General features: G+C 36.6%; 1 protein-coding gene across 1 annotated transcript in view; it reads left to right on the top strand.

Moving 5' to 3' along the window:
• Aldh (Aldehyde dehydrogenase) overlaps positions 1-13,538 on the top strand; it is a 282,929-nt gene that overhangs the window by 142,103 nt on the left and 127,288 nt on the right. Inside the window, exon 7 of the mRNA XM_090390950.1 lies at positions 1,349-1,451. Within this exon, the coding sequence (XP_090247076.1) occupies positions 1,349-1,451 (103 nt within the window). The remainder of the gene's footprint in view (positions 1-1,348; positions 1,452-13,538) is intronic.

Raw genomic sequence — 13,538 nt, 5'->3', positions numbered from 1 at the left:
TTTGGCTGGAGAGGCGATACACTGACCACTCAGCCAAGCAGACATCCTTTAGTTTAGTATATCCGTTATCCTTTATTATTATCCTTTAGTAACTGTATAAATTCCATTTCCAGCTTGCCATGTGCTCTTTTTTTCCCCTTCTGTGTATGTCCCTATAGTTTAAGAACACGTGAAACTTGTTCGGCTTGTACTCATTGTGCTTGTCTGCCAAAGTGTGACATCCATATCTTTCTCTGCACTCCCCCCTTCCCCAGTCTGTAGCAGTAATTTTAATATATTTTATCCTGTTGGCCTCTATCTTACAACAGATAGTCTCAAAAACTATCTCCCTCAGTCTTAAATTCCTCCTTAACTTTTTTTCTGGTTGCAGTTCTTTGTCTGTCACCAGTAGCATTCTGCCTCCCATCTTATTCTCTCTGTCTTCCACAAAAATCTAATTCCCTTTATATTCTTTCTCTATAATATATCATCTTTTGCCAGTAATTTTTTGGTTACGCTGAGCTACTCAATGACAGAAATTACTCCCCTTCAGTTTTGATGCTTTTGGCATTCATCTACATGCATTTATACATCTTCTTGGGTCCACAATTACCCTTGCATAATCTAATTATCAGTCCATTCAAATTCAGAATCCCAGCAGTTTTACTTGCTATTTCATGATCATCACTATACTCATGCCATACTCATTTTTCCCACAGGTTGTTGGTCACATGCTTGATGCATCCCCCCCCCCTTACTCTCTCTCTCTCTCTCTCTCTCTCTCTCTCTCTCTCTCTCCAGTTACTTTAGTTTCCCTGAGTTTGCACTTCCAGCCTCTCATTGAGCAACACTTTCTCCAAACATCTAACTCCAGAAGGCATTCAAACGCAATCCATCAGGCATATATAAGTCCTTCTGTCAATCAAATTCATTCAATATCTATAAACTGCACACCATTCTCTCTCTCTCTCTCTCTCTACACAATCTTTTCATTGGATCATTCCCAATCATATGATGCCAGCATACTTGCATCTTGTACTCTCTCACTCTTCTTTTTTCACTTCTTCCAGCAACTCTTTCACATCTCTTATTGCATGTGTCTCTCCTTTCTCCTGCCAAAATAGTCAACTCTTTTACTTCTCTCATACTAACAGGTTACTGACATCCTTGATCTTTACACCCAGGAAACATGTTTTCATCACCTTCTCATAATGTGCATCTCTTATCATAGTATATATATCGATATACTACTTTCTCTCTCATTTCATACTTTTCCTACCCACTCTTTCTTTTATTTTGTAAATAAACTTATTTTATAAAAATTTTATCAATAGTATAATAATTTTCTATTGTTTATTTTGAATAACAGATTGGCAAAGTGATCATGGAAGCTGCTGCAAAAAGTAATCTTAAAAAGATCACTCTTGAACTAGGTGGGAAAAGTCCATCCATTGTTTTTAAGGATGCAGATGGTAAATTTACATATTTGTGTTTACATTTCTTTAATTTGCAGTGTATGTATATGTAATTTTAGTTAACAGTTTATTATTATTGAACCATGAAAGATATATTTTGAATGGGCCAGTGGCGCACCCAGAGGGGGGAAAGTGCCTGGGCACCCCCCCAAAGAAAAGGAAAAAACACTAGAAAACTTTCCAAAATTCTTTTCCTAATTAAAATTCATTTTTTTAATTTATGTTGTGTCGTGTCTTCTATTTCTGTACTACTTATGAATTAGCGATCACTGCAGATGTTCAGTCATAGGTCGTATGCGATGCGTAGTGTGTATTCGCAAATCGTCTACTCAACTTGTCCCACCCCCAGGTTAAATCCTGAGCGCTCGGCCCCCTCCAAGATTAAATCCTGAGTGTGCCACTGGAATGGACACTGTGTTGGATCCTATTTTGTCTTAACCAATACTTTGGATCTGACATGTTAGTCACTTCAATGTTCTTAAACAAAAAAATAAGTTGCTAGTTGATTTTTAATCCAAATATAGAGAAAATTTGTATTTATCGACTGTGCCACTCTATATCTAAATTAGTCCAAGAATTGAAGTAAAACCAACTCTCAACTATTTCCCCATAATATGTTATTAGTATGTATACAGGCCGAGTTTATTTAATTTATTTAATTCACCCGCTTTGGTTCGAATATTTTATGAACGGTGCAGTAAAAGAGATTCAGGCAAAATACAACTTTAGATCAACAAAACAAACATTTAATTTAGGCTTACAGTTTATACACTTTAGTTTAAATCACTGAATAAGGTATTATAAACATTTTAGCTCATCTGGTAATACAGTCATTCTATCTCAGGCAATGGTTAATCTGTTGTCTGAAATACAGCCTTCACAAAGTTCATTTAACTATTTAATAAAGTTCAATGTCATAAAGTTCCTTAGTGATCAATTACATTAATATCTCATAGGTACTTAAGTTCCAAATACAATAAAAGGGCAGTAACACTTTTTCACAGGTATACGCTCTTAAATCTCCAGCTAATCTCCGCAATAGTTACTGTTAATATAGGGATATTCTAGGAAGAAACACAGACATATCTCCGCATAGGAATATCAGTAGTTGGATGATTCTTACCGGTAATCTTCCTTGTTCATCTACTTATATATGAACATTTCTTATAACTGTATACACTTAAAACAATTAACAACACTCATTAAAACAAATCTTCTTAGTAATAACTGAACAAATTAATGGTCGCAATTCACATAGTTAAACATTCTTGCTCAGATCAAAAGGCTTGTACTATCTTTGACATCACTTGACCAATTTAGTATTCTACTAATAACTCTTGAACTAAGGTAACACACAGTAATTCTTTAACTTGAAGTTTTTACGCACAATTGCCTATACTTCCGGCATTTAATTAATCTTTTAGGCACTATATCTCTTAACACAGCTATCATTTAAATTCAACCTTGCTGCCTCTACTTATTCTTTTAGTTACTCCGTGCTAAGCTTCAAGTTTCCGTGTGTCCCTGAAAAGTCGGTCCTGAATTTAAATGCCAACTAAAGTATAGCTAGTCATCCAGTTGTCACCTTGCTATCTTCCATTGCTTTATTTGTTGTTCTACAACTTACTAGCTAACTCGCTCCTCGACTAGTAAACTTTAATTAGCTACTTGAGTGACTCACTGTTATCGTACTCTGATTCCCCGAATGAATCATTTTCTCTGTTCTTCGCTTATATATTCCTTCTTCCCGCTGAAATTGTTCTCGTGTTCTACTTCTACCAAAATCCTTTCCAGCCCTTCAATACTGATCTGCCACGCTCTGTTCTAAACTCGCGCTAGCTCTCTTACATACGTCTCCACGACAACCAAAACAAAATATAATAAAACTGAGGTACTGCACAACGTTATACCTCTACATACAGGAACAAATAAAGAATATTTACACTTCAACTAATACGCAGTTAAAATGTTGGATATAAATTCTTACAATATTAACATAGCAATAAATAAAATAAACTTAATAATATTTTAATACAGAGTCTTTTCACTATTAATACATATCCTTGATTAAATAATTAAATATCAAATAAACTTAAAGGTAGTTAAGATTAGTAAGAAGTAATTAATATGAATATTAATTTATAAACAAGTGATTTTTATTAAATAATAATTACAAGTTTATCTTATGTGATGGAAGATCATGTTGTATTCTGAAGCGAATATTAATTACTATATATTCAGAATCCAACAACTGGTATGGGAGAGGGATATGCTTTGATGGATGGCTTTGACTGTGAATGAATATTGGATGAAAGCAGATGTGGAGAAAGAAATAGAAATGTTGAAAAGGAAATAAAAGTTATGACTGAATTGAGAAGGATGTTTGGAAATATTATGTGACTAGATAGGGTTAACTGGTGCAAGGGCAGCAAGAGTATGAGAGAAGGCATAACAATTAGAAAGAGAGAGGAAGAGAAGATGAAAGAATGGGAGAGATGGAGAAAGAGAGGAAATGAGAGGAATTTCAGAGAGAGAGAGAGTATGACTGCAGTGGATAGAAAGAGAGAAGAGAGGGAGTGTGGAAGCAGAAAGAGTTAAAGATCAGTGAAAGAATGAATAAATGAATGTGCTGTGTAGGATTCGATGCAGTGTATTAGTATTAATACTATTTACAAGCCTCCATAGAGTCTGAAGGCTCTGTGGGGATTAAGGGGATCAAACACTCATAAACCACAATGACTCTCATACCTTGCTCTTAAGACATTCAGTGTTTGAGCACTCACTCCACTCATTCACCACCCTCCATGCAAAAAATCTCCTTTTTCACTTCTTTACTCACGTGACCTTTGCACAGTTTCAAGCAAAGATCTCTCATTCTTGCATTACTCATTATCCTATGCAGTAATTTCTCTATAGGTGCCCCTCAACCTAGTTATGTGTCTCAATCATATTGTTTCTCTTCCTCCTACATACTGCCGGCCTGCTTGGCTGAGTGGTTAGCATATTCGCTCCCCAGCCAAAAGGCTGCGGGTTCGAATCCCACCGTGAGCATGGATGTTTGTGATTGTTCGTGAAAATAATAGTGGTGATGGTGGACAGTAGAGGGCGGAGGTTGAGACAGAGAGTTGTAGAGTAGGTGCCCTCCCTCGATGAGTCTTAGGCCTCCCTGGAAGTATCAAATAATTTTTTTTTTTTTTTTGACAAAGTTTATTATCCTCTTCATATATACAAAATATTTACAAATATGCAATTGAAGTATTACTATTACATTTTGTTCACTACAAATATTCAGTATTCAATATAATAATAATATTTTTTTTTATTATTATTGAAATTATGATTGTATATTCTGATTGCATATTTACAACACATCTTCTTCTTCTTCCTAACATGGAATATAGGCCATGTGGCCTATTCCGGTCTCATGCCATCTCTTTCTTGGTCTTCTGATATTTACAACAGGTTTAGTCCTTTTTTTTTCTTTTTTCTGATTTCTTCTTCGAAGCTTAGCAGAGCTTATCTGAGGAAGATAATAGATGGTGGTGGTTTCAAGGTTATGTTTCTATACTGGTCGCAAGCCAGGTGTTGATTTTACTGTTTGTTGGTACGTGCTTGGAAGACTTCGACTACTATTAAAGTTTAACTTTTTTTTTTGCAAGTAGGGTTGGATTTAGACATGGTGTGTTTGTTTGTGTTCTTGTAGTGATGGTTTTTGAGAGGGGGGGTTGTCATAGGTTTTGTGTGTGTGTGTGTGTGTGTGAGGGGGGGAGAGAGAGAGAGAGAAACAGGAATTGCCCTAATTTTCATTCTCGCTATAATATTTATATAGCTTCTGTTTCAGCTCTCTGTATGTTCCTAGGTTTCTATCATCGAACGGCAGTTTGTTTATCATGTCAGTTACGTAGAAGTTTCGGGTGGCTTTGCTGTAGTGATTGTTGTACTTATATGTTATGTAGTTTGTTGATTGTGGTCTTGTTATGTGATATGTTGTTCTGGTTACTCTATAGGTCGGGCTGTAGTAATGTTTTAACATGACTGTGTAGTGGCATAAGTGCTTCACCTTAAATATTTTGTGTTGTGTCCATGCTTCCTGCATAGGTGTGGGTTGTTCCCAGAATATCAGTTTTACTATTTTATCTTGCAACCATTGTAACCTGTTAAGTCTGTAGTCTGCACAGAATGCATATGATGTGATTACATATCTTAAAATGTTTTCACATAATGCTTTATAGATTAGTATTTTTATGTGTGTTGGGGCAATGTCTTTTAATCGGTATAGTTTGCTTGCTATTATCCTAAGCTTGGTGTGTAGATTGTTTGTATGGCTATTCCAACTTTGATCAGCATCGAAGTGAAGTCTGAGATAGCGTGTTGTTTTCACCTGTGTAATGGTTGTGGTTTTAGGTTCTGCGCTTAGTGTATAGGAGGATTAATGTCGGATAGTGAGATATTTAGTTTCTATGGGGAGAGTTTGGGGTGTTTTGAATATCATTAGCTTTGTTTTTCCTGGGTTTATATATATGCCATTTTTTGGTTAACCAGTTAGTGATTTGATTGATGTCGTGTTGCATATTTGTGTAAGCGATAATTGCATTGTTGTGATCCTATGGCTGTGTAGTCTGCGTACTGGAAGATTTTACTTTTTAGGGGAAGGTGGCTTATGTCGTGTGTGTATATGTTAAATAGAATGGGAGATAGGACAGCTCCTTGCAGTACTCCACAGGTTACCTGTACCTCTTTGCTGTATGCTGATCCTATACGTGTGGTGTGCTTTCTGTTTTTCATGTATGCTTTAAATCACTGGAGTAGGCGACCTCCAATTCCGATATGCGTTAGTTTCATTAACAAGGTTTTGTGTGTTAGTGTGTCAAATGCTTTTGTTAGGTCAATGAATACCACTAATGTTATTCTGTTTTTATCCAATGCAGCATTTATTAGGTCTGTGAAATCTTCCAGGAGTGTTGCTGTTCCTTTATTTTTTTGAAAGCCATGTTGTGTTTTGGGTATGACTTGAAATTTTTCAACATATGTGGAGGGTTTGTGATGCACGATGCGCTCCATGATTTGGTTGATTACAGACAATGTGGCGATGGCTCTGTAATTACTTATGTTTCTTTTTCCATGTATGGGTGTGATTAATGCAGTCTTTAGTGTTTCAGGTATGTGTCCCTTTTCAAAGATTTTATTTAACAGTTTTTTTACAACTGGAAGTAGGTTGGTTGAGTCTTTCTTGATGTCTTTTGGTCTGATTCCATCTATCCCCGGTCCTTTGTTAGGGTTAATTTGTTGAATTGCCAGTTAATGTTCTTCTTTTGTTACTGTGGGGAACCACATCGACTGGGTTGCTTGTGGACCTAGTAGAGAATGTTTGTTTGTGTGAGGAAAGGTTGTTTCTTGTAGTTTTTTTGACAGAGTTCACGAAGTGCTGATTAAAGTTGTTTGCCAACTGTTTGAGGGATTTGGGGTTGCAGGCAAAGCTGTGTTTTATTGTTTCTGAGGCAGTGGTTCTGTATATTGTCCTGCATTTCATTAATCAGGTGCCAGGTTTCCTCTTTGTCATTCTGTTGTTAATTTATTGTTGTAATAGTTTCTTTTTTGCCGTTCTAATCTGCGTTGTTAGGAGATTCCGTTTTCTTTTGTATTCAGCTTTTAAAGCGATATTGTTTGGCGACTTCTTAAGTTGTTTCCATAGGGCATCTTTTATTTGTATGTCTGTTATCCATGGATTTTGTTTTGTTTGGGCGCGTATTTTTATTTTTGTTAATGCTTTGTTATATATTTTGTTAAATGCAAGTTTAAGATTATTATATACAGCTTCAGCAGAGTCTAAAGATGCTATCTGCATCCAGTCTGTTTTTCTGATTTCATCTTTTACTATTGTTTCATTTAGAATGCTATAATACTGTTTTGTAGTCTCAGTGAGTTTTATGGGTTCTGGTTCAGTGTATAACTGTAATCCTGTGAAATAATGGTCTGCCAGTTTGCATGTTATGACAGCCGCTGTGTGGCTGTTTGGATGAGGGTGTTGTATTTCCAACTATCTCTTCTCGTGTATACGATTGTATGGATGGGGTTATGTTATATGCCGATAAGAGGTCTAGGTATTGTTCTGTGTTGTTATTTATGTTCCTAATGTTTATATTCATGTCTCCTATTATTATCAGGTATTCTGAGGTGCCTACTTCTGCGGCTGAAAGCCATCTGTTTAGTTCATCTAGAAATTTTGTGGTGCTTAAGTTGGGTGGTCTGTATATTGCATTTAATATCAAGGAGTTTTCTTGTTTGATGTTTTTAATTTCGATGCATATGTTTTCTGCGTATTCTAATTTATAGTTTATTTCTGTTACTTCTAGTTTATGTTTGGTAAATATTATTATACCACCACCTCGTTTTGTTAGTCTGCAGTGTTTGTGTTGCATGTGGCATTTGGTAGGTGGATGCCTCTTCGTTTGTCGTAGATACTTCAGTCAGTATTAAAATGTCTCTGTCATCTATATCTTCCTTCAGATAAGCTTGCAGGGTCAGCCAGTATTTTTGAATGCTTCCGATGTTGATGTGGAGAATAGATGGTCCTTTTTTGGGGAATGTCACTTGTTTCCATTCTGTTATTGATTTCAGAATGTGGCAGTTATCATGTTCTGGGGTGATTACATCTGCTCGATGGTCTGCATGTTGGTTGGTGTGCTGTTCCTTCTTTATGAGTTGTCTATATTCCTTTCAATGTGGCAGGCTGTTGAGGTCTTCTACGGATTTTATTTCGTATATATATAATAATAATAATACTCAATATTCCAGAATCCTGAGACAGTTATTTACATCTGCACTGTCTTCAATGTTTCCTTATTATTAATGTAGTTGAATAGATCTGTGGATAAAAATCTAAATGGGGCCTGATTAGTGCTTTATACTTGTCAGTTTTTTGCATTATAGGAACAATTTTTTGGGTAACCCTAGATGCAGAAGTTACATCTTTTGCAGTGTGTCTTCTGAACTTTAGTTCCCTATCCACCTGATCCCTTACCTCCTCTGTATCCTGAATCAAAGTTCCTCCTGTATGATAAACCCAGTTCCAACTTCTCTGACCAATGTGTATTATAACTTTACACTTAGCAACACTGAAATGACATTCACATTCTTTAGCCCATACCATCAACCCATTCAAATCCTCTTGCAACAATATCACTTCAGAACTTCCTGACATTGCTCTTCCTAATTTAGCATCATTAGCAAACAACTAAATATCTCCTCTTACACCCTAAACTATATCAATCATTGATATATAAATAACCAACAGTGATCCCAGAGCGGAACCCTGTGGTATACCCCCCCCCTTCCTTTTTTTTGGGACACTGAATCATCACACACACACAACAATTCACTGGCTCCTGTCAGTCAACCATCCCTTTAACCAAACTACTAAATGACTGTCAATCATCATTCTGCTCAATTTTATCAGTAGTTTTATCATCTGATACTATAGCAAATCCAGATAAATTGTTGTATAAACATCTTCTCTGTCCAGTATGCTAGTCACGCTATTATAAAATGTAATCAGGTTACCAAAACATTACCTTCCCTGAACAGATGCTTGTTGCTCTTTCAGCAGATTTCCATTCTCATCAATTCAGGTTTTATTATGTCCCTAACCAGCCTCTTTAACACACTTTCACCACTACACCTAATATACATACTGATCTGTAATTGGGATGCTACCAACTTGTATTCTCCCTTATGCAGTGGCACTGTTTTTCTATTTTTCCACTCTTCTGGGACTGTTCCCATTGCCATATTCCTGTTGAATAATCTAGTCAAGGGCACAGTCTGATCATTTGTACACTGGTGTCCAAAACCTAAGGATGAACACTATTTCTGAAGATTACAACTGCAAATTCAGATGAATCAGCTTGTGGCAATTTGTATAACCAATGATTTTGAGTAGAAAGCGGGTATACATTCAAATTTTCAAAGTGTGCACAAAGAGGGTCACATGGTAGCACTCAACAGGATAAAATGAAAAGTTTGCTTAATGCAGCCTTGTGTTTGAAGGAATCTCTTTTTGTGAGGGAATAAAGTTGCAAACTTGGATGTCTTGTAATGTCTCAAAGACATCAACTAGATGATTTCATGCAGGGAATTATTGGAAAGCTTGAAGAAGGCTGCAGAATTACTAATATTACCAGAAAGATTGGAATCTCACATAGCATTGTATCCAGGCTCTGTGCAGCGTTTTAAATCAGTGGAATGTGTTCCAGACATTTGCTAAAAGGTTGCCTTCACTCTACTATAGAGCATGAAGAGAGATTTTTGGTTATAACAACAAAATGTAATCAGCAGATCAGCTTGTAAGTCAGCTCCATTCAAACATAGGTAAGCAATATCTCCACAAACTGTGGCAAGATACCTGCAACAAGTAGGCCTATATGCTTAAAGGCCTGTAGTCTGTGTCCCTTTATCCTCAGCTCATTGTAGAGCACATTTTCAGTGGTGTTGTATCCATAAAAATTGGACAAGACAGCAATGGGCTAGTGTGCTCTTTACAGATGAGAGTCGTTTTAGTCTTTCCTCTGATTCTAGATGACACTTGATCTGGCATGAAAGGGATAGATACGGTGGTGCTGGGATCATTGTGTAGAGAGGCATTATGCTTAATGGATGCACTTAGCTACAAGTGCAGAAAAAAGGGACTACGACTGGTGACTGTTATTACAATGAAGTTCTTCAGTGCCATGTTCAATTGTTCCATGGTGCTGTAGGCAAAGAATTTATTTTTATGGATGATAATGTCAGACCATATCATATACAAGTAGTTGAGATACTTCCAGAGACTGATGATATCAACCAAATTGAGTGGTCATCACACTCCCCAGATCTCAACCCCATAGAATTTCTGGGATGCAATAGTGAGATGTGTTACTGCTCAAAATTCCCCTCCAGAAAATAAACAAGGCCTTATCCTTGCTCTGGAGGAGGAGGAGGCCAGTTTGCCTCAAGAACTCCTGAATCACTTGGTGCTAAGCATCGTATGATGTTGAGAAAGCTGCATCAAATTTTGGGGTGGATATATTCCATACTGAAATGTCTCTCTGCATCCTTTTCTGTAAGTACTATACATTAATTTCTTAACTATGTCCTTAGGAAATTGCTAGCTTTGCCAAAAAATGTTGCAATTTAATTTATACAAAAATTTATAACAGATTATGCTGCAGATTCTCCAAAAATGAAATGCACTGTATTTCTCCTTGCACATCTCCTTGTGGACATGTATAATGCTATGCATTAAGGGAAGGGCCATTACCCAGACTGGTTTTGACCTTTATTGAGGTCTCGTCAGTGGGAGCCAGACTCAGAAGTGGTGATACTAAGGCAGAAGCAATGGATAAGTCATATTTACCTGATGTGCTTTGCATTATGGGAGATACTGAGATAAGGAGTGATGAGAGCTTGGCCCGCCTTTACCATGAGTTACCCCAGTCCTGAAGATACTTCAGGTGCAAACCTTGTTTGCTTACACTTGGATAAAGGATTAAACTAAATTTATTATAGTCTAACCAAGTGGGGAAAAAAAAACTTCCAACATCTTTCTCTAAATCCAGAGTAATTTAATAATAAGGTGGTACACCTTTTGGCAACTCGTATAGGTAAATATGATTTATCCATTGCTTCTGCCTTAGTATCACCATTTCTGAGTCTGGCATCCACTGATGAGACCTCAGTAAAGGTTGAAACCAGTTGGAAGCTTGGGTGATGAATGGCAATGCTGTAGCCCACGAAGTTAACTGAGGCATGGCTGTTGCTGTTACCGCTCAGATGAGATATGAGCAAATAAGCAGCTCTGCTCTGTGGTGGGGTGAGCCTGCCACAGTATAGAGCCAACTGGTTCTGAGAGTTCTTCTCAGTGGCAGGGTGAGCCTGTTACTGAGGGGAACAACACTGAGGTTTTGGAGTTTGACCTGTACTTGAACATTCAATAAAGGTCGAAACCGGTCTAGGTAGTGGCCCTTCCCTTAATGCATAGCATTATACATGGAGATACATAATGCTATGACTCTGTAACTCCCATAATGCAAAGCACATCTCCTTGCAAAGATGTGATTTGCATTATGGAAGATGAGACAAGGAGTGATGAGAGCTTGGTTCACCTTTACCACGAGTTGCCTCAGTCTGGAAGATACTTCAGTGCAAGCTTTGTTTGCTTACACTTGGATAAAGGATTGAACTAAATTTATTTTAGCCAACTTATATTGAGATTTTTTTTGTGTGTGTAAGATAATAGGTGCTGCTATTCATTCTTTGGCAGCAGAAAAAATTGAAAATTAAAACAATATGAAAAGAAAACACACACACACACACACACACACACACACACACACACACACACACACACACACACACACACACACATTTACTGATATTTTTACTTCATAGTGTAGTGATGCTTTTGGAATAAGAACAACAAATTGAGTATATAATACACAGCTGATTAAGTATAAATTCATTTTATAAGTATATCTATATAAAAAAATAAGTAAAATGTTTATTAAAATTTGATCTTTTTAATAAACATTTTATATAGCAAATCTAAAAAAAAAGTTTTATATAGCAAATATCTTAACAATAGATGTAGAAAAAAAATGCAAATTTCATTAAATAACTAAGCTCATATATATACTAGATAAATATGTAAAAAAAATTGCTGAATATTACAAATTTTTAAATGTATCCCATCAGCGTGTTATTGTTAATAAAGGTGCCAGTATGTCATGCCATTGCATTCCATCTCCTAAAAAAAGCACTGATTGTACTTCACAAGAAAATATATTCTTCTTTTATCTTTATTTTATCCTATCATAAGAAAATGGAAAAGTTTGTACATTAAGTGTCTTCATGTCTTGCTTTTTTGTATAAAACTCAACATTTAGTACAAGCTGTCCTAACTACCAATATTCTTATATCATATTTGGCAGCAGAAAAAATTGAAAATTAAAACAATATGAAAAGAAAACTAAAACACACACACATGTTGTTTATTATTTTAACGGTATAATAGAACACAGAAACTAAGTAAATAATTAATTTATTAACTTGATGCTGGCACGATAAGGCACGAAAATTATTGAAAAAAGTCACTTCCTGGCCCAAAGACACAGTTAACAAACTCAAACCCTTCCATGTTAAAACACCGAGGATCTATGGAGCACCAAAAATTCACAAACCAGGCACACCCCTACGCCCAATTGTGGACAGTATAAATAGTCCCACATACAAACTGGCTAGACATTTAGCGAAGCTAATAGACACTCTCACTAACAATTCTCCCTCCTTTGTCAAAAATTCAGCACACCTAAAAAGCTCAGACTTAATAGTAAGCTTTGACATCACTTCACTATTCACAAATGTACCACTAATAGAAACCCTCAATCTACTGAAGTCACACTTCCCCCCTGATATATTTGAACTATTCAAATTCACAATACATGCAGGATATTTCACATGGAAAGGGAAAATATACAAACAAATTGATGGGACAGCCATGGGCTCCCCCCTCCCCCCCCAGCCAACTTTTACATAGAACACCTGGAAAACAAGCAATCAATACAGCCACTCTCAAACCAACACTTTGGCTACGCTATGTTGATGATGTGCTTGCTATTTGGCCACATGGCCCTGAGACATTGAAAACATTCTTAGCACATTTAAATAGCCAACATCCAAAAATCCACTTTACTATGGAACTGAAAGCCAACAACTGTCTGCCCTTCCTGGATGCACTCATCACACGTCTCCCAGATGGTTCCTTATCATTTTCAGTTTTTAGAAAACCCACACATACAGGCAGATACTTACACAAACAATCACACCATCATCCTTCTCAACAATATGGCACGTTAAAAACGCTAACCCATAGAGTGAGAGCAATCTGTTCCAATGACAAGGCTCTTACTGCTGAACTGACTCACTTACGCCACACCTTCTTGGCCAACGGCTACAATCCACATAAAATAAACAAAATACTAAACACTCCTAAGAAACCCCTCCCACCATCCACCACAGAGAACTACAACAAAACAGTCACCATCCCTTACA

The sequence above is a fragment of the Typopeltis vanoorti genome, chromosome 3 (genome assembly GCF_054136105.1).
Source record: "Typopeltis vanoorti isolate ZY-2024b chromosome 3, IOZ_Tvanoo_1.0, whole genome shotgun sequence".
Classification (NCBI taxonomy): Eukaryota; Metazoa; Arthropoda; class Arachnida; order Uropygi; family Thelyphonidae; genus Typopeltis; species Typopeltis vanoorti.
Note: the sequence above shows the minus strand (reverse complement) of the source record. Positions and strands in the feature narration are given on the sequence as shown.